This window comes from Colius striatus, chromosome 4 (assembly GCF_028858725.1).
Source record: "Colius striatus isolate bColStr4 chromosome 4, bColStr4.1.hap1, whole genome shotgun sequence".
In the NCBI taxonomy this organism is placed as follows: Eukaryota; Metazoa; Chordata; class Aves; order Coliiformes; family Coliidae; genus Colius; species Colius striatus.
In genome coordinates this window covers 20,531,844-20,559,324 of record NC_084762.1, presented here as the reverse complement: position 1 = coordinate 20,559,324, position 27,481 = coordinate 20,531,844, and the positions used below count along the sequence as shown (strand labels likewise).

The 27,481-nt window shown below is 42.6% G+C and overlaps 1 protein-coding gene across 2 annotated transcripts; it reads left to right on the top strand.

The window, feature by feature from the left end:
• Positions 1-2,313: 2,313 nt before the first annotated feature.
• Positions 2,314-26,542, top strand: TXNDC5 (thioredoxin domain containing 5). 2 transcript variants are annotated; one of them, XM_061994703.1, is made up of 10 exons: positions 2,314-2,596; positions 7,576-7,725; positions 10,343-10,448; positions 11,712-11,808; positions 14,144-14,259; positions 16,441-16,527; positions 19,649-19,789; positions 22,551-22,633; positions 25,714-25,843; positions 26,398-26,542. In XM_061994703.1, exons 1-10 carry the CDS (start codon positions 2,364-2,366, stop codon positions 26,518-26,520), a joined length of 1,266 nt encoding a protein of 421 aa, XP_061850687.1. In that variant the 5' UTR covers positions 2,314-2,363; the 3' UTR covers positions 26,521-26,542. The 2 variants fall into 2 exon arrangements, with proteins under 2 accessions (XP_061850687.1, XP_061850686.1); XM_061994702.1 differs by having other exon boundaries at positions 22,548-22,633.
• The last annotated feature ends 939 nt before the right edge of the window (positions 26,543-27,481 follow it).

Genomic DNA, 27,481 nt, shown 5'->3' with positions numbered 1-27,481 from the left:
TTTTAATTAAGATAAGAGGCTCACTAATTTAAAAGTGTATCTTTAAATGTATTAGGTCTACAGAGAAAAAGCAGACCAGAAATACATTTGTATGGGAAAGAAACCAGATTGCTGACTGAGATGTGCTTTCTGTGGTTAGACAAGTCACCTGGTTGTATCGGGACTCTGTTCTTCAAGGTCTGAGAATGAGTTGCTCTCACTCTGATACCGCCTTTTTGGTTTTTGGGGGTTGTTGATGGTTTTTCATGTGCTGAAGGGGGAAATAAACTATGCTAGTCTTTTTTAAATGATTTTTTTCTTTTTGAGTTCATGATTAGTCAATCACTCTGTGAAGAGCACAGAAAGTAAACCTTGTTTAAAGAAAAGACCACTGCTTTGTACTTAAGGTCACTGATTTGTACTTGAGTTCTAATTCTGGTGACTAACTACTCTTCTAGACTATCTAGATTTGTCGTTTGGTATTTTTTTCCCCACCTTGGCTCTAACTGTAGTTTGGGTCTTTTGTAATTGCTTCAAGTATATATAGCGAGGATTTTTGGAAGTTTTTAGGCAGGTAACAGCTTCTGAAGGTAATTAAGTTTTTTTAAAGGCAAAGTGTGTCTAATTTTCATTTTTAGTTTTATCTTTAAATACATGATTCATGTTGGCTCTAACGATGGCCCTTGCCGTAGCATAAAAGTGAGCTGAGCAACCAGAGCCAGCATCAGCTTTTAGTGGAAACTGACCCAGGCAACGAGGTGGGTGTTATAGGACCTATCCACAGGCAGTTCAGTGAGATCCTGCCTGGCATTACTAGTCTGACAAAGAGGTAGCATTAGAGGGAAGTATTCAGAGAGGAGATGACATGGGGATAGGAGTCTGGAAGATACAATATGATGTGAACTCAACCTGTCGGGATACATGAGTAAATTTGACTGCAAGCAGCAGCATGTCAGAGAGAGGAATGATGCCAGGCTGAGTCTGTCTTTCTGGGTCTAAGCCCTGATCTTCCACCAGTGCAGATCTCCGCAGAGGTACAAAGGCTGGCCTTGTGGGCCTGTGTCTGCCATTATGTGTGTGTAGTTCACATTTATTGAGCAGCCTTAAAGCATGAAAATCCACTTTAAATTAGGCAAGCTACTGAGTTTTACTTACTTTGCTATCCCAAACTCAAGGACTTGAAGCTAAAATCTAAACTGGAATTACTTAAAATTAGAGGAATTCTAGAAATATAACCCCTCTCCCATGTTCAATCAGTTGGCAGCTATCTCATACCTGTTACCTCTTAGTATTATTTACTACTCCTGGCTTTATTATTTACTGGTGATTATTACACTCGAGCATCCCTCAGAACATCCCTCACCTGTTCTCTTCCCTCAGAAGTAGGTTGGAAGGGGGGGGGGGGGGGCGGGGGCAGGAGACCCAAGGATTGGCTGGAGACCTCCCTGCCGGGCTTGGCCCAGGTCGGAACAGTGCAGCGCTGCACAGTGTGATGCAGTGCAGGGCAAGAGGCAAGAGGTACCTCCCTGCTGGCCTGGTTTGGGGGTTTTCCCATTCATTTGCTCTAAAAAAAAGCTTCATCAATAATGCCTGTGTGTGACTATATATTTATTAGTATTTGAAATATTAATGGGAATTAATGTATTGTAATTAGTATTTAATACATAAAAATAGCAGCCTCTGATATACCAATAACAGAGGATCATAGAATCGCTTAGGTTGGAAGACAGACGTAAAAGAATAGTGGTGGTGGAGGTGCCGGTGTGTGCGGAGCGCCGATATATGCGCACTGCAGGTGTGTGCAGGAGTGAAGGGGGGTTGTGGGTGATGCCGGTGTGTGTGGAGTGCTGGTGTGTGCGGGGGTGCTGGTGTATGTGCACTGTCGGTGTGTGCAAGTGCCGTTGTGCACAGGGGTGTTGAGGGGTTGTAGGGGTGCCGATGTGTGCGGGGGTGCTGGTGTACGTGCACTGCTAGTGTGTGCAGAGTACCAGTATGTGCAGGGGTGCCAGGAGGTTGCAGAGGTTGCAGGTGTGTGCAGAGTGCTGGTGTGTATGGAAGTTGAGGGGGTCCCGGTGTGTGAGGGGGTGCTGGGGTTTGGGCGGGTGCCAGTGTGTGCAGAGTGCTGGTGTGTGAGGAGGGCCGGTGTGTGCGGGGGTGCCGGGGGTTGCGGAGGTGGCGGTATGTGCAGAGTGCTGGTGTGTGTGGAGGTTCCGGGGATGCTGGTGTGTGCAGAGTGCTGGTGCGTGCGGAGTGCCGATGTGCGGGGGCTGCCGGCGGGCGGGGGCGGGGCGAGGGCCGTGCCGGGCGGGCTGGGGCGGGGCGGGGGGCGGTGGCGGCAGCGGCCGCCGGACGGGGCTTTGGCCATCGGCTGTGTCGGCGCTGCCATGGCTCTGCTCCGCTCCAGCCCTGTCTGGTTGCGCCTTCTCTCCATGGCCGTGCTCGGCCCCATCCTCTGCAGCCGGCCGGGGAGTGCTGAGCCGGAGCCGGGGCCGGGTGCGGACGCGGACCCGGGGGCGGACCCGGCCCCGGACCCACATGGGCAGCACCTCTACAGCGCGGAGATGCTGCGGCACGGAGCCGCTGCCGCTCCCCACTTCGTCATGTTCTTCGCCCCGTGGTGGGTACCGCGGTACCGTGGCGGCGGGACTCGACCCGGCGCGGCCCGGCTGCCTCCCGCCCGCCTCTTTCCCCGTTGACGTGGCGGCGGGAGGCGGCGGCACCGGGCCGAGCCGGCGCCGGTGGGGGCCTCGTGGCGGGGGCGGGACACGCGGTAAACGGCAGCGGAGGCTGCGGAGCGGAGCGCCGGGCCGGGGAGCGAAGCCTGGCGTGTGCCGGCTCGGGCCTCCGCCGCCGCGCTGGGCCTGTCGGAGGCTGCGGCCCGGCCGGGCCGCGGCGGCCGCCCCTTCCCCGAGGGCCTGCGGCCCCCCTGAGCGGCCTCTGAGCGTGGGCGGCCGCCCGCGCCTCCGTCCTTCCTGCGGGGGCCCGAAGCCGGGCAGCGAGGAGGCGCGGCGGTGTGGGAGCCGGCCCCGGCCTCCGACTCGCACGACCTGTCCCGCAGGACTCCACATCGTTCCTCAGAGGGACTGAGGGGGGGTGGCAGCCTCTGAGCGTGGCAGGAGTTGCAATTTGGTGACTGTCCCTTACCCCACCTGCCCCCAAGTCTCACAAACGCTTCCACTGTAGAAGTTACAGTCTCTTTGCACTCATGAAATTGACAGATAAATCTGCAGTGAAAGCAGTATCACGGTAGTGCTGTGTGCTCCGGGCCCCAAGTGGCTGTAGCAGAGCTGGAGAGTCCTCAGGTTTGCAAGACACCTACCAGGCCTTTGTCCTGGACTGTTGCGTTTGACACAAGAAGAGTTGGGGCAAGTGGGAGAACAGGGCTTTGCTGGATGTTATGGCTGTCAAGAGGACAGTAGTTCTAATCTCTAGGCCTTTCTAGTGGTTGTTCATGTTATTCTTTTTCCTTCATCTCTTCCCCTAACATTTTTTATCTGACTCACTGAAAGCCATTAAAGGTTACTGGGAATTTTGTTGAGGTTATTTAGTTGATTTTTGTTTGGTTGGGTTTTTTCTCTCCAAGTTTTCTTACTTTTAGGTAAAATAAGGGAACAAACTGCAAAAGTTATGTTTTGATCCTAAGTTATTTGTTGGTACAGAGTGGCCATTTAGGTGTATATGAGTCATGATCCTCTTTGAAATCAGTAGCAGAAAGGGATTTCCTTTCAAAACTAAGGAACTACTACTTTTTTCTTATTAACTTTAGCTTGTTTATGCTATGCAAAAATGTTAAGCAAAGGCTTCAAAGAGCAGATGCCTGCCTTTATTCTCTGAAGATCACAAAAGTGGAGGACTTGCTGGTGAAGGACTTCTGCCTGAGGGTGCTGCAAGGCCTAAGAGGTGCCCATGCAGAGCAGGAGTGCTTTTGCTCTGGTCTGTTTGCAGGTGATACTGTGTCTGTTCCAGTTTTGACTGACTGTTTCACATGCATGTCTAAAACCAGATGAGCTTTTATCTCAGCACAGTCTTCACAGAAGACCCTGTCCCAAATGAATTGTTTCATGCTGCACATCTTCAATATGCACCAAGGAGGGTGGTGGCCTTGGACCACCCTGGACTGTGCTGTCTCTGCCCAACATGGTCATGAAGGACTTGCCTCACTTCCCACACTTGTTGTGGCTTCTCTGGACATTCTTCTTGCCCTTAGCAAGATTCCTCCAGGTCTCTGAGTCTCAGCTTCAGAGCCCTTGGGCTGGACTCTTGGCTCCTGACAGGGAGCAACAGAGTTGGGCTTCAGGTGCAAGAGGAAGAGAAGGGCAAAGGGAACATCCAAATGCTTGAGAGAGGTGGTTAGACATACCAATGACTTTGTTGTCAGGCATCAACCTGACAGCCTGGGAATCTGTATTAGAGCCTCTTCCCCTGTTCTTAGATGATGCTAATATGCTAATCTCCTAATGCTTCTCATAGAGATGAGCATTTTGGCACTGCTCCCTGTAGTTAGAAGGGAGAAGCCTCACAAACAACCCAATGTTCACCTAGGGTTGTCTTTCAGATTGCTGTGGATGCTGCTGTTGTAATGTCGTCAATGCTACCAGTAAGAGTTGGATTAGGCAGAGACAATGTAGCTCTTCTTTTCTGGATCCTTGAAGCAAATAGTGCACGCTCTCAGAAAGCAGCAGTGAACATGGTGGGTGGGTGGCTGTTTTGTTTGTTTCAAATATTGCAGGCTACTCCAAGAAGAGAGCATTCCAAGTCACGTGCCATCAGATAGCTAAGTTTTTTTAATCATCGGGCAGTGCCAATTGTTAACTATACTTCACAAGGGACAGGTCCATGAGAAAGTTACACTCTCAATGATATTAGATATTCTTAAGATGCTGGCCATACCAGTTGTGTGTCTACAGAGGATAGAAGTCCCCCTGGTTCCTTAGTTTGAAGGAATATAAATAAGTAGTTTAATGGCATTATTTTGACTGTTATAGATTTTTTCAACATATGTATTCTCTTGGTAAAGCTATGGAAGTTCCCTGAGCTGACGCAGAGTTGGTCAGCAGAGCTGGTGGCTATTGAATTGAACTCTGTGGACTGAATTTTACCTTAGCTGGATTATTTTGTCTAGAGCAAGACTGGTCTTGAGCTGCTTATGTCCTTACACCTGTTTATACTGGGGTTTGCCAATGTTTTTATTTGAATAATGATTTGTACTATAGCTTGCTGTGGAACTTCCCTTGCTAGCTGCAGAGCTCAAACTCCACTCCAGAAGTGTCTGTGTTACTCAGTAACAGCAGAGGGCTTATCAGGAACTGCAGTTTTGATGTATATAGTCCTTATGTATCTTTACAACCCTTCTTCTCATAGCCCAGGGAGTTTGCCATCCAGTTTTCCAGATGACAGGTGTTGATGCTGTGAGAGCAGCACTGAGCTCTCAGTGTGAGGTTGAGCAGCGTGGGACTCTGTTGATACTGCCACAGCAAAATCTCCAGGCACCAGCACTTGTGCCACATGTTTGCTCAGAGTTAAATGGGCAACCTCTCTGCAAAATCTTACAAATAACATCCTTTCACCTTCTGGTGTTAGTGGTGTACAAGAAGCAGGATTGGTTTGTTTGTTTGTTTGTTTGTTTTTTTCTGAAAGGTGGATCTTTCCTACCACCTTGCTAGTCTCTTTTGGCTGTTACATTTTTAAACAGAGATTAGGAATGCTTTCACCTTCCAAGCCCCTGTGGGCAAGAAAGAGTAGGCCTCCATTGACACCCAGGTCCCCACTGTCCCCAGCAGCAGAACTGGTTTTGCCTCCAACCTCACTGATTTTGTGTGGAGCAGTGGCAACTGAAGGCTGTGTGGGTGGGTACACAGGGGTAAGAGTGTGTGGGGGAGGGGCATGTAATGTTGCATGGTCTTGTTCTCTTTATTTCTCTTTATTTGTAACTTCTCTGGTTTTATATATTCTGCAGCCACACCTTATGAATTTCCAGAAAAGTATTTTGGGGACCATGTTGTCTTGTATTTCCTTCTAAGTAATACTGAGGTTGTTTGAAAACTGGGAAAGGATGACTAGTTGATTACTGATACAAATAAGAGCATTTTTTGCTGCTGTATTTTCAGGTTTAGCCCATATGATCTAAACAAGGAAGGAAAAGGGGAACTTTGTGTATAGCAGAGACTATGGTCTTAAATATGGACAAGGCAGTTCTGTTCTGCACTTAAAAGCCAGCAGGTTAATGACATGGGATTGCCTTACCTCGTTTTCCATGCTCTGTTCTTTAACACCAGTCTGCATTTATTCAATGTTTAAAATCGTTGCAACTGCAAGGGTGGAGACCAGGGAACCCAAAATCCTCTTAATTTGAGCTCCATGGAAGAGTTGCATACAGAGGGACTTCAGTCTCAAGTTAAATATTTAAGGACTATATAATTTTTAGTAAGAACACATTGCATCCCTTCACCGTGACAATTCAGGTGAGATCCTGTGGGAGGCTGTATTCCTCCACAATGTGGGAGTTCATGTGGCCCTCTGCACTTGACTGCAACACGACAGAAGGTGTTCTTATTAAGGTCAGAAGGTGTTCTTTTGCTTAATGTCAGTGTTACTGTTTTTTGGCCTTAATGAGACCAGAATTCCCACAAAGGTGTGAATCCATGCAGCTTTTCTACAAGTGGGCTCCAAACCAGTTGTACAAATGAAACTGCTTTAAATGGGAGCAACTTTCTCCAGAGTCCTAATAGTCTTTTAATTGTTACTTTGAAAGCAGGCTGCCTAGGTCACGCCAAGGGCAATAACAGCTTTCATACTGTCAGGTTGAGAATGTTTTCTGTTAATCCAATTATGTATTTTTAGATGTCTTGGAGGGCTGGCAAAAGCAGCTGTTAAAGAGAAATGAAAATCCATTCCTTGGAATTTTTCATCGTAGTTAGAGGAATAGAACATCCCTGTAATGACTTGAAAGACTGGGGAAACAAGGAGAAGAATAGTAGTCATTTTATGTTACAGCAATTGTATACATGAGGCTAGTTTTTTGTGGATATGCAGATATCATTAGTTGATGGTGTGCTGCTGGGGCAAAGCACCCCATGGGAGGAGTTTGAGAATCCCTGCCCAGAAATCAGTCCTGATGTGGTTCATGACTTGCAAGTTACAATTCCCATGATGCACGCGAGGACAAGTGGCCTTACAAAGAGGCTGCAAACCATTATCTTCTCACCTGCTGCTAAAACATAGAGTATTTTGAGATGTGATGGTGGAAAGGAAGCTAGACAGCCTTGCAGGATTTGCCTAGAAAGCTAGAAGTCTGAGAGTGCTTTCAGTAACAGCCTCGCAAAGTTCGGTGGGTGTTCAGTGTGGCCTTTGTAATGTGAAAGGACAATAGCAAGAAGTTCTTATCTCTTGATTTTTTTCATAAGATATGTTTGCAGCATTGTACAATTCTTAATTGTACTCACTGTTGCTCAGTATGGCAGTGCTTGAGTATGGATGATTCGTGACATAACTGTTTCTTAATTTCTGAAAATCTCTGACCATTCTATGTGTGGCTTTTCCATAGATTTATTCCCTTCTAAACATGAGTAACTATGAAGCAAATGTCTTGTGCCACAGGTGTGGACATTGTCAGCGTCTCCAGCCAACTTGGAATGATTTGGGAGATAAATACAACAACATGGAAAACCCAAAGGTCTATGTCGTTAAAGTGGATTGTACTACAGATACTCCACTCTGCTCCGAGTTTGGTGTCCGAGGATACCCTACGTAAGTATAAAAGAGTGTCTGCTCCTGTTTCTTTGCTTTTTAGCTTTCCGTTAACCTTACCCAATTTTTGAAGCTAACTTCTAAGCTGTATTTATTGGTGGGTTTCTTTGTAGCCCTTTAGACCTCATATGTTAATTTTTAACGTTTTTTACCGTGTTTTAAAGTGTCATGTGAGATACACTACTCTTACTCTTTTATTTGTATATTTTTTAAGGAAACTATTTTATGTCTTGGAAGATGTCTGTGTTTAAATGAAGTCCTGAATTGTCCTTCTCTTTTCTCTGAGAACGTCTCTTTCTTAAGCAACAGGACATTATGCAGTTATGATATGTATGACAGAGCTGGCCTCTGCTTTTAAAAATAGCTTGTCACAGGCTTGTCAGTACACTGCACCATTCATTATTAGCATATAGGTGATCTCTTCAGTTTCTGAGTGAATTCAGTGCTCATAATTGGTAAATTAATAGTATCACTTAGCATATCAGGAGTGATGTTGTACAGACTTCCTCTAGGTAATTTGGCTTATATTGCTCTAGGAGAAATTAATTTGGATTTTAAGGTTGTTAAACTTAGCCTCTTACGAGGAATGTTTTGCCTTACTGCCTCAGCTTTGGTAGGCAGAACATGAGTTAGAGTATCTTTGGGAGGTCAACTCATTAGTAATTACTCATTTCAATGGGGATAAGGGAAGAATGTAACCATCTGTAGCCCTTCAACAGCATGGATTTTTCAGTCTCCGTCCCTTTGCTCACTTTGTCGAGTGTTACTGCTGACCCCAGCAGCAGCCTGAACTAAACACATGCTCCTGGCTGCACCCACTTGGAGCAGATGCGTGAGACTGAGTAGAAGCTGAGAGTTATAAATAGCAGAGTCCTTGTTGAAGTAGGAATTGTCCTTAAGGGCAGTTTGTGGCTTAGTTCCCCTAGAAGTGCCAAGAAACAATGAATATTGCAACCGTATTTTAATATCCCCAAAAGTAAGCATTGGTCATTTTTGCATATTTGATTAGATTCTGTTGTGGTGCTGTTCCTTGTAAAACAGAGTGGCAGAGATTTTGAGTAAGAATAAAATTAATGGACATCCAATTGCTCCATCTGCCCCTTAAGGCCATTGAATGTCTGGGGATAGTTAGTGCTCACTTTCACCTGCCTGAAAAATGTGAATGATAAGGCAGTCATCTGCTAGTTATAGAAATATAGAGACAAGGGGAATTCATTATATCAATTCTCTTCCTGCCTGAGTCAGTTTTTAACTAGTCTGCTTTTAAAAACCTCCAGCAAGGGAAACTTCACAGCTTCCTCAGGCACAGAGGGACTGTTACAACTCCAGGATGTGCTGGCCCCTACACTGTTTTCCAAACACCTCTCAAAGGAAAGGCTGCGTCCCCTTTCCGCCCTTCTGAGAGTAAAACTGTCTGAGCAGGTTCCTGTGCTTCTTAGTACAGTTGTCTCAGGATTATTTGGTGCTGCAAAATACCGTCTCAAATGAACTAGAGAAAACTTAACTTTATCAGAAAAGTAAAACTACAGATGGCTTTTTTATATCTTTTTTTTCATGTTACTCTTCAAAAGTATTGCCATGAGGTGCATTTTAGATGTTCTTCTGTTTAGTTTTTGTTTCCTTCTTACTACAAAGTTGCTTCCCCTCGCCCCTCCAAAAAATGTTGACTTTCTGTCATCACAAGGAATGTTGAAGAATACCTTAAATGGAAAAGACAGCGGGAGCTCCCATCTCTTTTGAATGTATTTGCATTATGTATTTTTTTCAACACTTTCATGTGTCCATTTTTCCAACCATGGAACAAGAAGAGAGAGAAAAGCATTTCAAGAAATAACAAGCAGTACAAAGTGACAGCTTGGCAAGGGGAGCTGAGGGCTAGGTGACAGCAGTAACTGAAACTATGATTTCCTTTAAAAAATAAGACTAGATCAGAAGTTGATATTGCCCCTTTACCAAATACATTTGCAACTTAAATATTTAATAGTAGAAGCTTCAGGTAGTTTATGGAGAAGTTTTGGCAATGATTATCAAATGTTATAATCATGAAGTCTTGAATCCTTACAAGCAGTTCCTTATCTCCTCGTCCTATTGACTTGTTTCAATGTGTTTTTAATCAGTGTAATGCCACATGAAAAGTCCCATGTTCCAAGAGCAGTCAGGGAATGAAACCCAAGAAGGAAATCCCTAGGAAAATAAGCATTGGATGTTTTTTCTATGGTGATGGAGTGTGGTGAACAAAAAAATCTATGCTTTTTGACTATCTGAAATAGGCATAATGAATGATTAACCTTAGAACCAAACACTGCAGTATTTTCTTCACTCTTTGCTTATTGATCAAAGTAATATCAGGCTATGTTGATTTTTTTTTTTTACCATTTCTTTTTGCTGTTTTTAAAATCTCTTGTAAGAGCATCCAGGGGAATGAAAAAATGTCCTGAGTTCTAGCCAATGACCCTTTAAGTTGAGGGAGATGCCCAATGCTGCTGTTAATGGTCACAAGAGCTATTCCTGCAGCCTGAAGTGCATTGCTGTAGATCAGCAAAGCGTATAAGCTTGCTGAGAATGTTTTCTATGTGAAAAATTTTGTCTTACTCTTTTCTACATTTTGATCCTTTAGCCTCAAGCTGCTTAAACCGGGACAAGAACCTCTGAAATACCAAGGCCCTAGGGACTTCCAGGCACTGGAAAACTGGATGTTGGAGAAACTAAATGAGGAACCATCTGTAAGTGAAAAGGAAATAACAAAAGGAAATATTCCCTTCTGTAGACTTTCTTACCTGTGATTTCTATAGGTTAGATTTCATTTTCCAGGGGGAGATTTACTTCTGAGAACAGAAGTCAGGTGACAATAACAATATGGAACAGCTTCCACATAAGTCATAATTGTAATTAAAACTGCCATCCTGTGACCTACCCTTCGTTTCCTGTATTTAAAACTACAATACATAATGCAGCTTTTAAGATACAATTCTTAGTGTCAAATCAGTTGATGCCTGTAGATGATAATGTTTCTAGAGTAAGAAAAGGGATATAACTATAGTACATTATAAATGGCATTTGTGTTGAACTTAACTACCTCTTAAAACATGGATGTCATCTTTAGCTCAGTTATTATCTGATAGTGTTGGAGCCTAAAAACAGGATTTAAAATATTTGGTTAGATAAATTAAGCTAATACCATCACTAGTAAAACCCTTGAGTTTAGGGGTAGCACTTAGGCAAGGCTTGGCCAACATATCTAAAATTAAATTTGTGATTGCTGTTTCTGATGAAGAGGAAGCTTTAAGGATTGCTGAGCCACAGTTAGAATGGGGTTATATTTAAGCAAGCGTGGTGGTTTTGATAACTGTTAAATGCTAAATTATTGTAAGAAATGTACTTTAAGGTTCTTAAAAAAATCTTTCCAGCTCTGACCCTGGCACCTCCAAAGTAGTTACTTGCTTCTGCTGAAGCACCAATGAGTTTGCTGCAAATGGTACCTATGAAGTGTTTGTTCTTTTCCCGGTGTTGCTGCGTTCCTGGAGCCTTTAAGTCCCTCTTACCAGCAGTAGGGGAGCAGAAAGCAGCTTTTCCACTACCTGTGTTTAAATAGCCCAAAGACCACCAAAACTGGGGTGGTGGCAGATGGGGCTGAGGTTTGTGAGGCTACATAGGAACTGTTAGATAATCTAAGTGTAGTAGTGTATGGTGATGTGATGAATGCCATCGTGATTACTGTGCTCTGTGACTACACTGCAGCACAGTGGCAGACTGCTATTTCAACCACTGTGATTCGCTGCCACACAGAAAACAGCTTTCTCACATCTTGCTTTCACGTAGCTGGCTGATAGGAAGCATTAGATACCTAAGCCAACTTAGCTTAAGGACATAACTTTAAGAATTTAAAATTTCAGAGTACAAGGTTTGCAACAGTACCACAGCATGGTGTGATACAGGAATCCAGTACTGTGTATTTACTGTATAAGTTAATCTTTTGTCATGAATAGGATCCCAAATCTGATGTGGAACCACCAAAAGCCCCTGAACCTAAGCAAGGAATGTATGAACTCTCAGCAGACAATTTCAAGATGCACATAGCAGAAGGTAACTGTCTTTTTAATCATCAAGAGATACTTGCTAACAGAGACATCAGTAGTGGGAAGTCTGCAACAGAAATGTTAGTTTTCAAGGTACCTCTTTTCCACTTCTATTTTCCAGTAATACACAGTGAAAGAGGATGAAACTAGAGTGATAATAAAACAGTGGTAAATCTGTTACATATTGCACACCACAACAAAGTTCAAGGATGGTACACAACTCAGAAAGCAGTACAATTAAGACCCCTAATGACGTGGAAGAAGCTAGTGGGGCTTGCTTGACTAAACTGTCTCTGGCCCAGAGTTCCTTGCTTAGTCACAGCCTTGCCACTCTGTATTTTTGCAAGTCTCATTTCCTTTTTCCCTAGGTTCTGGCTTGTTCTTACTCCCAGGTTGCTGCTTTAGATAAATATAATCTACTCACTTCCTCCCTACTGCCCCCATCTCACTCCAGTCTGGCCCCTTATTTGATGTTGTTTACTTTCCTTCCTGCAGAATTTAATGTGGGCAAATGACTTCACCTGTTCTGCTGTTTTTTTTTTTTTAAAAAAAAACAAAACCCAACATTCTGCCTGGAAGCTTTAAAATTTCTGCCAGGAGTCCTACTTGATGTGGGAAATTTCATTCCCCAGGTGGTGGATGTTTTAGAGAATGAGCAAAATTTCAAAATATAAACTTTGGGTTGCCATTACAACAGCTGATCCAAACATCTCTCTTTTCCTAAAAACAAAGGCCAGATTAAATTGTCTGTGCCACATGTGATACCACCAGTGGGGCAGATACTAGAACTTCTTAAAGTAACCACTAACTGATGAGAGCTGTTGTCAAATGTAAAATAGTGTTTTGTGCAGCTAACTTAAAATTTCCCAGCCATTGTGGCTTACCAGAGAATTACATCAAAGTTCCTTATGGATTCTTCTCTAAAGCCATCAGGGAGATGCTAAGAACTAAACAACTTTAGAGTCTGAGAAGATTAAGTTTAGTGTATGTGTAAATGTCTGAATATTTGTATTGCAATATGTTTATAATGTATCCATTGGCATTTGTAGAGGAGACATTCTCCTGGTCATATCCGATGGCTGAGCAGGTTTGTGATCATCTATAAAGCTCTTGTCCTCCTTTGACTTAAGTTACAAGAAGTTCAGTGCTTAAATTTAGCAGAAGGCTTAGCAGTTCCAGCTGGAAGGTTAACTTTTATTCTTAAAAAGTCTTCCTTTGCCTTTTTGGTGCTCTGGAGCAAAAAAAATATCAATCAGGGAAGAGAATATGTCAGAGTATGTGATATAAAGTAGCTGATTTTGGCTAGATGTTTATATTAATTAATGAGAAATTTCAGTTTGTAGTTTGCTTGACCAAAGTAAACCTGTGAGACAGTTTGAAATTCTTCCATGTGCAGACCAGGCAAGTGAGAGCACACTACTAATGCAGTTTACATTTCCTGGTTATTTTGTGACTTCTTTCCCGACCTCCTTTTGTGAGCAAGCCCTCAAACTAGAAGCGAGTTCTAGTAATATCAGTTCCAAAGCAGTCTTCAAAGGATTTTGGATAATTCTGTTAAAAAGAATGCTGGCATTTCCTTCAAATTAATGTGGATTTTTTCCTTGTTTCAATTATGTTCATTGTTATTTTGTATTAACGGAACTTTGCCTTGATGTGTGCAAAAGCATGCAACATCTTGAATTAACAGTAATCTTAATTGAAGGAAATGACATCTTCTGGAACTCTGAATTGAAGAGTGTTCACTTCTCAACTAAACATTAGAGGAGATAGCACAGAGACTTTACTCTCTGGAAAACACTAAAGAAATCTACTGAAGGTTGCAATTTCCAAATAGTTGACATGAAAAGACAAATAACAGGGCAGAAAAAAAGAGAATGAGAAGCTGAAGGAAATTATCTAGGTGGTTCATGGATGTAGTGCAGTGGTGTTTCCTAATATATGTTTAAGCTGAGGTCTGATACTTACTTTGATTTATGCTGTTAGAAGTCCCTGTTCATCGGTGGTTTCTTTCTATTCTGTAATAGGTTGAGTGATTGCCATGGTAGAATCAGACATTGTAGCAAATTGTTGGGTTAAAAATACCAGGTTTAGTATCTCATTTGTTGGCTGGAGACTGTGAAGCTGTTTGGATTTTCAGAGAGGTTGGCAGCCCTGTGGACTGCACACAGTATTGAAAACCAAATTGCTGAAGTGTTCTGTCCTGGCCTTTGACTCACAGTGCTGCTTTAACTCAGCAAATGTCATGATGAATTTGCAGTCTGACATTAGTACCTAGGCTTTCATTCCAGCCAAATGCATTCCAAATGAATTAAATGTTTCCCTTTCTTTCTTTGTCTTGAAAGGCAATCATTTTATCAAATTCTTTGCCCCTTGGTGTGGTCATTGCAAAGCTTTGGCCCCAACCTGGGAACAGCTGGCTCAAGCCTTTGAGCATTCGGCAACTGTCAAGATTGGCAAGGTGGGTGAAGTGCTCTTCATCTGAAAATACCTTTGGTGTGAGTGAATGTTTCAGCCAAGCATCACGCTTTTCATGCTGTGATGTTCAGATAACTGGTTTGTTTGTCACCTCTTAAATCCCATTATAGTTTCTATTTTAATTTTGGGATGGTTATTTTTTTTTTCTCCTCACATGTCCACATTTGACAGGACTCCCTCACCTTAAGCAAGGGCTTGTTAGGAATGCAACTAGCTCGCTGTGTTTCAGAGATAGTCAGATATGTCAGATGCAGGGAGTAATATTTTGAGATTTGGTTTTTTTTATGCTTCCCCTATAGCAGAATTTGATAGACATAAGTATTTATTTATTTAGAGCAGGAAAGTTACTTCTAATTTTCCATTTACAGCACTGGTTTCCTTACGAAGCTTTAGATTATAAGACTCCTTATGATGAATTATTTCTTATTTGAGTATTTTTGTGTTTGGTTTTGGTTTTTTTTCCTCTTTACCCCCATAGAACTTTCTAAAGGTTTCAAGGGGTCTTCCACCTTAAAAACTGATACCTTGTCCTGCTTTACTATTTCCCTTAGGATTGATAACCAGGTTCTGTGGTGTATTTACCATGGGAGCTTGTTACTTGTACGTGGAGTGACTTCTGTGCAGAGGTATGGAGGTGGTCTGGCAATTGCAGTTACTGGCTTTATTTGCTGACCCATACCTAAGTCCAAGTGGCTCATTATATGAATCCCTCTGTATTTGACAACAGTGGAAAACTGACTGGGCCTGACTTCCATGTCTTTAAGCTTTCTGAGTGATTCCACTGATGAAAGCCTAACAGCAGTGTTGGCAGTCCTGCAGAAGGACGAAACCCCAGCTATCTCGCCTGCCTCTGCCCTGGGAGCACTTTCAGCTGTTTCTGGAGATTTCTTTATTTTTTTTCCCCAATTACTTTTGGTTTTAATGCTTTGGAAAGTCTGCGAGCTCACATAGACTGAAGATGTGCAGAGCAAGTCAGCATAGTTGAACTTTAGAGAAGGCATAGGTAGATATAAATTTTTGAGACTAGGTGGATGTAAAATCACATTTCCTGAGACTAAAATATTGGAGGCTATTGCTCCCTTGATGCTGTCTGTACCAAATGTCACATCTGCTGACTTACTCTTGGAGAACCTTGCTTTGTGTCTGATAAAACCTTTGCTTAGCTTCAGTATCTTCTTTAAGTTACCATTCTCTGATACCCAGAGGAAAAAACCCCACAAATATCAATTTTATTGGGTTATCTGTCATGTTTGTAGTTACTGTTACTGATAGTTGCTATTTAATAAAGCCACTAAGATCTGTCTCAATGCCTAGTCACTTTTGTGTAACAGTATACTGTGTACAACTATTCACAACATGTCTTGGCTAAGATTATAAATCTATAAGTAAACAGGAAGCTGTTTCTAAGAAGGTTGAACCGTGACCTTTATGTAATCTGGGGCACTAGTGTCTTAACAGCAACGATACCTATAGTCAGGGTGCTGATTCATCTTTAGAATTGATCTTCAGTGACCTGAAAAAAGTGTTTCTAATGTAAAATTCAAAATCCAAGTGCTGTGTTGAGCAAAGACTCCAATGCTGAAATTATCTTTTTTCTCTGCTTCAAAAAAGAATACAAACTGATAACTCTAGAGGTCAGTTTATAACAGAATTGAATGTTGCAATGCACTTGGAACTTCCCTAGGAGTGAAAGTTAATTTTCTAGCTGTTGACATGTCTTCTGAAGTCTTTGAAGAATAGTCTTTTAAAAAATGGATGAGTTAATATATCTTCCCTTTAAAGTTCTCTCACATTAGTATTTTGTGTCTTATTGTCCATGCAGGGATTTTATTCACTGAGAATAGCAAGTACTTTTTACTTGGAATATTTAATTATGTCTTTATTGTTCTTTGTAACTGTTACTAGTTACATTTATCTGTACCTCCCTCCCTGACTCTCCTTAAAAAAAAATAAGATAATTAAACACACAGTCTCCCAATTGTACAACCAAACCATTCTTTGGAAGGCAAACATAATAATTCTCAAGATAGCACTGAATTTTGCCAAGCTTTGTATTTCTTATTGCTGTGTTTGTCTGAGATTTTAAACCTGAGGGAGGCTATGATGCTTGTTGTATGTATGTTTTGTGCACTGAATGGTTTATTTTTTTTCTTTCAAAATGTAGGTGGACTGTACCCAGCATTATGAAGTCTGCTCTGAAACCCAAGTTCGCGGCTATCCCACACTCCTCTGGTTTAGGAATGGTGAGAAGGTGAGTCTGCAAGCTCAGCAAAAGATCAGAGCATTTTTTTTCTGAGTAATAGTTGGAAACTATGCTTGTATCCTGGACAAAAAAAAGATCAAATAGCCATATACAAGAGTCTGCTTTTGAGAGTAAAGATGTTGGAGGTTCAGCTGTGTACTGGTAGAGGTATATTTTGTCCACAGAATAAAGTTTTTTGCCCTGTGTGCTCTGCAGATAACTAGTATGACATTCCTAAATCTGTAAGCAGGATCTCCAGTTATGCTGATGTGTGAGACATTTCTGGGTTTGCTTTAATACTTTACCTCCTGTGAAACACAAAACCATAGGTGAAATAGAAATCATTTAAAAGTATGTCGTTCTCACCAAGTATATCAGCAGGTTCTTATCTGTAAGTGGTGTCTATCTGCTGACTGCCTGAGGGATGCAAAATTCCCTTCTTAGAAATATGAACACGTATGACACTTGTGAGTGAGTGTCCTATGGGCCCAGCTGACATTTTTCTTTGTAGCAGTTCAAACAGTTACAATATTTTGAAGTTATGGGGTAATAAAGTATTTATAACCACCACATACATGAACAGCAGCAAATAAACAGATTATAAATAGTAGTGTTGCTTATGGTATGTTTCACAATTCCAATATAAACTGAATGTATTAAATGGTTGTTGAAAATAGGTCTGCATGCAGAGAACCTAGGACTTTTTTTTCAACTCCTACCCAGCAAGTTTTAGAGGGGCTTGGGGTTTTTGCCTCACTCATCTTGCATTCCTTTCTGAACATTTACAGTGTCAGAAATCTATGTTTTGCTATGCAATCTCATTTAGTGGTTGTTGCTTGTTCCAGTTTTCTGGCACTCTAAAGGTGGGTGTAAGTATGTAACAGCACATGGGAGGTTTGGTGTAAGCACCCCTATGAGATCACACACTCCAGGGAATTTAAATGAAGGAGCTCCTGAAGTTTTGAATCCCAGCCTAATTCACACAGGAGATACAAGGTCTTGTTACTGCTGGAGCAGCAGTGCCTGGTACATGTCAGAAACAAAACTGGAAGCTGAGGGAGTGCTCAAGTCGAACACAGTAGCACGTCCAAGGGTAGAGGTGTCTTTGGTCCATTAAACTTCTGTCTCCTATGGTGTGAGTCTGGAGAACTGGAAATGTTCTGCTATTTCTCCAGAATGATTTTCCACCTGATTTATTTTCATTTTTTGACTAGCTACAGATGGCAAGACACCTTGCCAGAACCATACTACCTTGACCTAGAAAAGTTAGCTGTGTGTTCTCTCAAAAACTACATCATAGGCTTTTTTTCACACTTTGTCATTATTGACATTTGAGTTGCTTGGAGTTACTTGACTCAAGAGTGTGGTGAAAGAAGAAGTCACGTCACTGCTTTTGTATTTGGTAAATCTGAATCTTAGTCATTAGCATGAACAATACATTTCTGTTGACATCAGACTGGCTTTTCTCCATTGGCACTGTGGTATTCCCTGGTTGCATGTTCCTTTGTGGCCCGATACAATGTATTTTAAAAAACCTACCAAACAACCCCAAGAACTTTCCAATAATCTGACCCAGAAATTCCTGGAAATCTCTCTGATTGCTATTATACTGTTCAGTAAGGGAGGGAGGAGGAGGAGGAGGACTGCTTCAGCCATCCAGATTTGTTGTCCATTACACCATCACTCCCTTTGCCATAACCGAAGCCTGGCATTACGCCACCCCTCTTGGTCAGATGCAGCAGAAACCCTGGGAGGTTTATGGGCACTGCCCCTGCTCTGCAGACATGGATGCAAACAAGCAGGCACAGGCTTCTTGCATCATCTTAGATCAAGTCCTTTGTGGTTTAGATGCAGGGTGGGGAAAGTGGCTATGATTACAGGTAATGTTACCAATGACAAAAGAAGGCAAATGTAGTAGAAAGAGTTTCAGAGGAAATAGTTTAAGAGGTGTCTGTTCTTCCTTCCAATCTATGGAAGATTGTATGCTGTTCCTTGAAGAGTGTTCTTCATGTGGGAGAAAAGATATGTCTTGTAGCCCACACCTCATGGGACCAAAACTCAAGTATTCTATCCAAAATGGATATGTGGTGTCTCAAAGAGGTGATCTCTCCTTTTGAACAGAGGAATTACTACTAATTATTTCAGAGAGCACTGAGGGCAATCACACAAGAGCCAGTTTGGGGATGGCCAGCAGTGGATTTGAAACTGCTCAGAGGTGCTCTGATTTCTTGTTCTCTAAAGTTGTGAAAGTACCTGCCAAATGGGGAAGCACCTAAGGCAAACTGGCTTCTCCAAGATCTAGCTGGTTGGGGGATTTATGTGCAGGTTCCAAAATGGGACCTAACTTCTAGGAGAGTAGTGTCATTGGAGATTCCAACCCCATAGCAAGCAGCTGTTGTCTCCTGCTCCCAGGTGAATTTAGGTGCCCAGAGAGCATTGCTTTACTGTTTGAGTGTTCCGAGGATGTGGGACAAGTGTATGGGCCAGAGGAGCCTCCTGTGTAGTCAGATGAGATGCAGGTCAAGTCTTTGAGCCCTCTCAAAGCACTGGACTGAGCTCTTGCAGTAACAAGAGACCACCACCAAACAGCAATGGGTATTTTCTTGTTCCTTGAAGTAGCTTTAGGTTCAGAAAATCAAAACCTTGAAAAAGCTGACCAGAGAGAGAGATGAAGGTCAAAATGGGAAAGTTTATAAAAGTTTTCTGCTACATTTCTAAAATACCTTTCATTGCAAGGAACATTTCAGTGGTTCCCTTTTGGTACAGAAGAATCTGTGGAAAATCCTGAGTGGATTGGTGGAATGCCTTAGAGAGGTTTATCAACTACATTATTGTATTTATTACATATACAGTGAGGGTGTTGAGGCACTGGCACAGAGAGATTGTGGATAATCTATCCCTTGAAGGGCTCAAGGCCACGTTGGGTAGGGCTGTGAGCAACCTGGTCTAGTGGAAAGTGTCCCAGCACGTGGCAGGGAGTTGGAGTTAGATGATCCTAAAGGTCCTTTCCAACCCACACCATTCCATGGATATGAATATGCTTACACTTGGCAATGTTATGTTTTTCTAGTGATTATTTATTTGCTGATTATTTATTTGCTAGATTAACTGCACTATTTGATAATTGTAGGGTGACCAGTACAAAGGGAAAAGGGACTTTGATTCCTTGAAGGAATATGTGGATTCCCAACTACAGAGCTCTGGGAAAAAGGCACCAGCAGATGAGCCTGCCGAAGCCCCACAGCCACCTGCAGAACCTACTCCTGTGGAAGTAAGTGCTCCTGCCTGCTGAAACCATGTTAAAAGTGTCCAATGTCTGAATATTTTCAAAGCCTTCCATGTGCTTCCCTCTCTCTGATAGCCTGACAATTTCTAGATGTAAACCATGCTAAATACTTTCCTGTTTAGTTTTTTTCTTTTCAGTAATTAATGAGTGGAATCAGATCATAAATCCTGGTGATGCTTTTACCAACCTGATGAATTGGAGAAGTAGAAAGAAAAAAATCTGTGTCTTTTTCTGTAGTTGCCCTAAGTTGTTTAGATAGAGTGTCATAAATGTGTCTTTTTTCGTCCGCTGAACTCCAGGCAACTCCATCTTTTTCATATGACAGCATATTTCATCTCTATGGAGATGAACATTTCTTTCAAGATTCTCACTTGAATCCAGGAGGATGGCACATGCTCCTAAGTCCCTAAAAAATCCCAGGGTCCATTACTTACAGGCTGCTCTGCAGAAACAGCAGACAAGCAAAGATGATGAAGACTGATCTCAACGTGGTAAAGGTGACCTGTCCTGTGACAAGGAAACTCCTTGGGTTTAGAGGCTTGTTCTGATTGTGGTTGTAGGAGTTACAGGGGTTACGAATGTTGCCAAGGAATTGGCAGGACTAACTTTATCACCTCTGCATAGCTGTACTTCATGTCATTTTCAACCTTTTTGTCTTTTTCAATCACATTGTCATTTCATCTGCCATTTTTTCTTGCAGTTGAATGTACAATTGGTGAGGCTGAGAGGGTTTTCAAGCATACTCTTCCATGAAATGCAGGAAACATGCTTCTGCCTAGAAAATAAAGGGCAGTGACTTACACTTCCTTGTGATGTGGAATGAACTGATGTAATTAAAAAAGCATTAGTATTATTAATGTAAATACAGTTTATACACAGCTTCTCACAGGAGAGTATTAACTTTCTGAGCAGCAATACTCATCTTGCATGAAGTGGCTTACCAAACATTACAGACAACATAGATTTGCAGTTTTCATACCCTTCAAATTTTATCTTATTTTGTTTTAATGACCTCATATTTGGAAGATCTTTACAGCTAGTGTTAGTAAAATGCAGAAAGTAGTTAGCTGGCTTTCCCTTTTTATAGAAACAACTCAAACCACATGTGATGCAAACTCCCTCGTGCCCTGCAGGCACCTGCACACATACAAAGAGCAGGAGATTGAGGGGGGATTTTCCTGCCAAATAATAGCAGGCACAGTGTAGGACTCCACTTGCCTTTGCAACTTTATACCATAGCGCTGGATGCCACCCTGTCCTGGTTGCTCATCTTCACACACATTGGTTCTGGGGTGGTTCTCATTGAGTTTGAAGCAAGGGGCCATGGACAGTCTGCAGCCTCTACCTCAGGCAGCAAAAGCAGAGTTCCCACTCCAAATGTGTGTCCCAGTGTTGAGCCCCATGGGTTGCTCTGTATCTGACAGGGGCCAAGTACTTGCCAGCCCTTCCACAGAAGCTGTACCTTTGTGTGCCTGAGACTTCTCTCCTACCAGACATCGCTCATGTTACTCAGAAGCGATCCAGGTGGACTGAGGAAGAATGACCAGCAGATGCTTAGACATTGTGGTTGCATAACATGTCTTTTCTTAAGAAACCAAGCTAAAATTGAGCTATCTGATATTAAACATCTTTTTTTGTGGTTACATAGTTCACGGTGCTACTCTGATAGTTATCTACAGATCTTTAAAGTTTGTTTTCCTGTATGGATCATGGGGAATTTATGGAGCATTTCAGTGATGTTTGAAACATGGATTAGAAATTGATTTAGGAAATTCAGAATCTAAGAATACATTTACTGTTTATTTTTCCTTCTTTTAATTATTTGTAAGTATTTAATAGTTAGTATACTAATTTTTAAAGAATTCTCTAGAGATAATAGCATTTCAAGTTAATGAAATACTTTAATGAACAAACACTTACAGAAATGCTTAATTTCAAGTTGCTTTTTGGCTTCTCTTCCTAAATGTCTTACTGGGTTTAAAGCAGAATTGGTAATGCCGTCTGTTGCACTGTTTTTCTTTTGCTTTAATTTGAAGCTTTCCTAGGCAAGAGATTTACTTACTTATTTTTAATCCCTCCCACCCTTAAGGGCCTCACACAAAAAATGAAGTATGTTACAGCTCTGTGCTCTCCTGTGAGACTGTCTGTAAGCAAAGTGCTGTCCTCCCATCACTCCTGTGATGTTGCTCTTGATGTATCAGGAGTGTAAGTTTCTCCTGGCATCCATGCGAGTGTGGTGGGGTGATGTCCTCTTGACAGGCAAATCCTTGTTCCTGGTAACAGTTTTTTCTATGTCTGCAAGGCAAGGATACAGCAGAGGGAGAACAGCTGTCAAGACATCACCAGTATGCCTCAAATACCTCATCAAACTCTCAGGTGGCCATTACATGCTTTAAACCAACTCCTCTCGGGGTTGTTCCTTTAAACATTTCCATGACAGTGTATTAAAATGAAGGGGATTTTTTTTTTCCCAACAACTCCAAATTTGGATACAGGCAAATCCCCTGAAAAGAAAGATAGCTTGTTTCTCCAATTAATGGATGAGATTCAGTGTGAAATGTACATTTCTCTACATCTCCCTAGGAAAGGAGCTGAGGGGTAAAAGTGAGGTGTGTTGCTGCTGCTGCTCATGTTTGTATTGTATCTTTCCCAGTTTGAGTTTCCCTTTCAGGTATCTGAAAGCTCATTTGGCTGGTGTTGTTATATATACAAAAAGTTTTGACTTTTTTTGGTCTTTTTTTAGCAGGCTGCAGTGCTCTCTCTGTCTGAAAAAGACTTTGATGCAACCATTGCTAGGGGAATCACCTTTATTAAATTCTACGCTCCGTGGTAAGAAGTTTGCAGCTGCTGCTGTTCAGGATTATTTGTGGCCTAGGCTGTTGCTGCATGAGTTGCTGTAGGCCTTTGAGTTGTGTGTAGTGCTGTAATTCGTTGCCTGAATCTAAAACCTGAATTAAGTGAAGAATGTGTGTGTGGGCAAGAGATACAGCAAAAAGACTTCAATCTGTTTTAGCTTCCTCGGGATGCCTCTCTGGAAAGGCTGACAGAGCAACTTTCCTGTGTTAGCCTCCAAGTCATGCTGGGAAACAAGGGAAGTGAAGCTTTCTTTGCAGGCTTAGCGGGCTCCTGTCCCTTGATTAGGGTCAGGTGAGAGGGGAGCTCAGAAAGGAGAGCATGTTTGCCTTTGGGTCCCTCCTGCCACAGTGAACCTTGCATGCCACCTTTCTCATCCATTGCCCAGTCTCTCTGCTAGGAGAAGGAAGCCTTGTGCACAGGGGAGAGATGATTTCATTGCTAGCCAGCTCATTAAGGCAGTATGTAAAACAGAAAAAGGTCTATTGTTCAGGGTGGTAAAAGGTCACTGTTACAAAGCAACACAAAATGCCAAAATACTGCAGCTTATCTTTGATCATAGGCATGACTGTGGTTCTTATTGTGGGCAAGAAGTACCAGGGAAGCCTTTGTTTTGCGTGATGCCCATGATGCAGTCTTTTCCAGTGCTGGCACCGTTTTTCCCACAGTGTGGTTTGGTGCTTGAGAGCCACTTCTGTGCTCTCTTACATCTGAAAGATCTGCTTTTAGGTGTGGGCAAGTATCCATTGCCACTGTGTTAAGGCATGCCCTGCCCATGTGCACACATACCCTCCTTCATGTTTACTGCTCTTTATTTCCTTTACCCTCTCTGTACGTCGTGAGGCACTGAGACTGAATCTGTGCCTATGCTGCCACTGCACTGTAGGATCGTTTTGGTTGGAAAAAACCTTTAAGATTGAGTCCAACCACTCGCCTCACACTCCCAAACCCATCACTGAACCATGTCCCTCAGCACCTCAGCTACATGGCTTTGCAATATCTCCAGGGATGGTGACTCTACCACCTCCCTGGGTAGCCCGTGCCAGTGTTTAACCACCTTCTCAGTGAAAAAGTTCTATCTAATATTTAAACCTCCCTTGGGGTGACTTGAGGCCATTTACTCTTGTCCTGTCACTTCTTACTTGGGAGAAGAGACCAACCCCCGCCTCACTACAGCCTCCTGTCAGGTAGCGGTAGAGAGTGATCAGGTCTCCCCTCAGCCTCCTCTTCTCCAAACTAAACCTCCCCAGTTCCCTGAGCTGCTTTTCATCAGATTTCTGCTCCAGACCCTTCACCAGTTTCACCCAGAATTGGCTGGCAAATTCAGTTTAGACCTGTGTACAAAGCAGCTTCTGGTCTAATTTCAGAACCCAGGGATTGTTGGCATGTGGAGGACTTCAGTATTTGAGAAACTTCCCGGAAATGTTTGAGTTACAGAAATGATGCTCCCTTTTTAATTAACTTTTTGTAATCATACTGCACTTTTTAGCCATCTTATGTCAGGAGATTCTCATGGGATGCCACTCAGTGTTGGATGGCAGGCTGGGAAATGGGGGTTCAGGATGCAGAGAGTCAAATTCTGAAGCCAGCGCGTGTTCTCAAGCCGCAGTGTTCAGAAAGCCACTAGTTAGGAAATGGCCTCCAGTATTGGTGCAGCTGGTATCCTAGTTTTCACTGTGAAGTTCAGGCTTATGTATACAGTTGTACTGCTTTGTATATAAATTACCTCTTTCTCTTCCAAGTGGAGTAACTTACGTAGGACTCAGCAAACACTACGATGTTGCTGGCTCCTTCTGTCTTTCAGTTAGTTTTGGATAAATATTACTTGCAGAGTAAGCAAAAAATCATCGTTCTGGTAACTTTTCTGCACAGTCAGAAATGCTTTTATACTGTCACAAGGTGATTTAAATATACACTGGCTCACGTTAATATAAGTGTTGCTGAGCCACCCCTCATTATTTTTGTAGATGCCCCAATCCCACCCTGAGGCAATGACGGGGCTGTTGTACAAACCCAACGGAGGTGCAGCTGGGTTAGAACAGAATGAACAATGCAGCTTTAACATCTAAAGTGCTTTGGGAATTCTTCTTGAAGGCAGTAAGAAGTTCAAGTTATGAAGGTGGCCAAGCCAAGTTCAAAATATAAACAGAATTACTATTTTGCTATAGTTGCTGCCATGTTACAGTATCACTTTCTTCCTGGACACTGGTGGTTTCATTGTGTGTGCTCCAGGGACTGCATTCTCACATTACTGTGGAGACATAAGAGAACAAAATAGAAATAGGCTTTTTGAGGTTATTGATGATATAACCGTAGTGATTCACATTTAATGCAAATCAGAATATGGCCCGATAGAATTTTTTTTCCCATCTGCTCAAAGAGGCTCATTGACTGTCAGACAATTCCATTGCAGATCTGCCTGCAAGTACGGTGGTGGTGGTTAAACAAAGTGCATTCAGTGAAAAAGTGCATTAAGCTACCAAAGTGTTTCATAAAAACAGAACCTGTGTTGACAAATGCCTCTATTACATTTGAGTTTCCAGCACTGGGCAATGCTACATTGGTCAAGGGGTCCATTAGGAACTGGAAGAAATGTAACAGGGAAATAAAAATGTAATTTAAATAAACTCAAGGTATGTAGCTTTAGCATAACTGATACATGATGCTTCCTGAAAACTCAATTTGTACTACAGCCATTCGGTGCCATACTTAAAACATGCTTGTTTCTAAGCAATTCTTCTTTTCATTCAAATATTCTTTGTGCTCATCTTTCTTTGGCTTCATATTCCTTTGTAGGGTAAAATGTTAATGCACTGACATCCAGAATACCATTCCAGATGAAACTAACAAAGGCCAGAAACTACTTCAGTGCTTAACTAACTTAGATAAAATCACTCATTCTCTTAGCTCATTTTCTGACATAATAGTGCAAGGGAGTTGGAGGGATAAATCATTAGGGGATGGGCAAGGCAGCTAGTTAAACTTAGAGCTATTGTGGCAAGACAGTAAAGTGGAAGGTGTATCTGCTAAACACATCTCCCTTTTTTTGTTTCTAGGTGTGGTCACTGTAAGAACTTGGCTCCAACTTGGGAGAACCTTGCCAAAGAGCAATTTCCAGGTTTGACTGATGTCAAAATAGCAGAAGTAGACTGTACTGTGGAACGTAACGTCTGCAGCAGGTTTTCTGTAAGTGTGAGAGCCCTGAAATGAAGGGGATGGGATTGTGGACCAAATGTCAGAGGCTCCAGCCTGCAGCTGAGTGACAGCACAACTGCCTTCCCCCTTAGCCAAAAAAGAGGTAGCTCAGAACAGCACTTGGTGACACCAGTTCTTTCCTGGTGTCTTTGTTCTGACTTGTTCATTCTCATTGGATAAAGTTGGAGAAGTCCCAAATTAAGAAGCCTTCGCCTGTGAAAGCACCAAAGCACTTTTCAGGTAGCCAGCGCAAAGTTCTGTTACTGAGGAGGGACGGGGGAAAGAAAAAAGTCTTTTGGTGCTGGTAGGCAGCCAACCAAAGCCAGAGCTGGAGCTACCCTCCCAAGAGGGAGGAACATGTATACCCCATTCACTTGCAAATGTTCACGAACTGCAGGTTGGCATTGGAAGTTCTGCTGTGGGTTTGGGGTTTTTGGTTAAAAATGGGTTATTGATTCAGAGGGCTTTAGTGGCTTTTCAGAGGTAAATACAGTGAGTTTGAACATTAGTAATAAGTTTTTTTGTGGGGTGTGTGTCTTTTGAAGGTTCGGGGCTACCCTACACTTCTGCTTTTCCGAGGTGGAAAGAAAGTCAGTGAACACAATGGAACGAGAGACCTGGAGTCACTGCACAGCTTTGTCTTGCGTCAGGCAAGGGATGAGTTGTAATAAAGGTCTGGCTGCTCCATCCCTGGCTGTCTCTGTACAGTAAGCTGAGGGATTTCAGTCATTGCTCATTTTCAAATAGTGTATTCGGGGGGTGTGGGTGGGGATTGGGACATTTGTTTGGTTTTGTTTTTAGGAAATTGAATGTACTAAACATTGGTATCTTTCCTCTGTGTGTGTGTGTGCTAAAGACATGCCACCCTATCTGTGAAGGAAAACTAACAAGTAGTTACTGTGCAAAAGGGAAATATTTTGAGCATGGGTAATACTGGCGCATCTCTGCGTTCCCACAACGAAGTGTAAATGGTTTCCTTTGAGACTAAAATACATCAAGAAAACCAGCTTAAGGGCACCAGTAGAATATTTTTGTCTTCAGGTTAGCTTTCATTAAAAAAACTGCCCACCGTTACTAGAAAGGTAAAAGCTACAGCTGTGCTGAGCCACTTTTGCCTCTACAGCTGTCCTTAAACTCTACTTGTCTTGATATAGCTACTGGTTAAGAAATGGAAAGCTGGGCTTGAACATACACCTCTTTGGAAGATACCAGGGCACTGTGAGCTGGTTGTTTCCTGTTAACACTCAGCTTGAGAGGCCTAGCCATAGGTAAAACAAGGTACTGGGGCATGTGCTTGAGGGTTACTGATGGCCAGCTTGCGAGTGGCAGGGGGCTTGCTGGCTGGTGGGGGGCTTGCTATGGGCTGCTGCCCTCTAGCTCTAGAGCAGAGACTGCTCTGCTTCTACAGAGCCAACAGGGAGCAGCTGCAACCAGAGCTGCCCCCCTCATACAGACCCATCGCTTAGAGCTCAGAGCTTGACGCCCATGTTTCCAACCCTTGCCTGAATCCTGGCTCTGTGCTGACCTGCTCCTTATTCAGAGTACTTAGAGAACAAGTAGAACAACATTTTGATTTTCTGCTTTTTTTTTTTCTCCCTTAATTCAGCTGTTCTACAGTAGTGTAAAGGA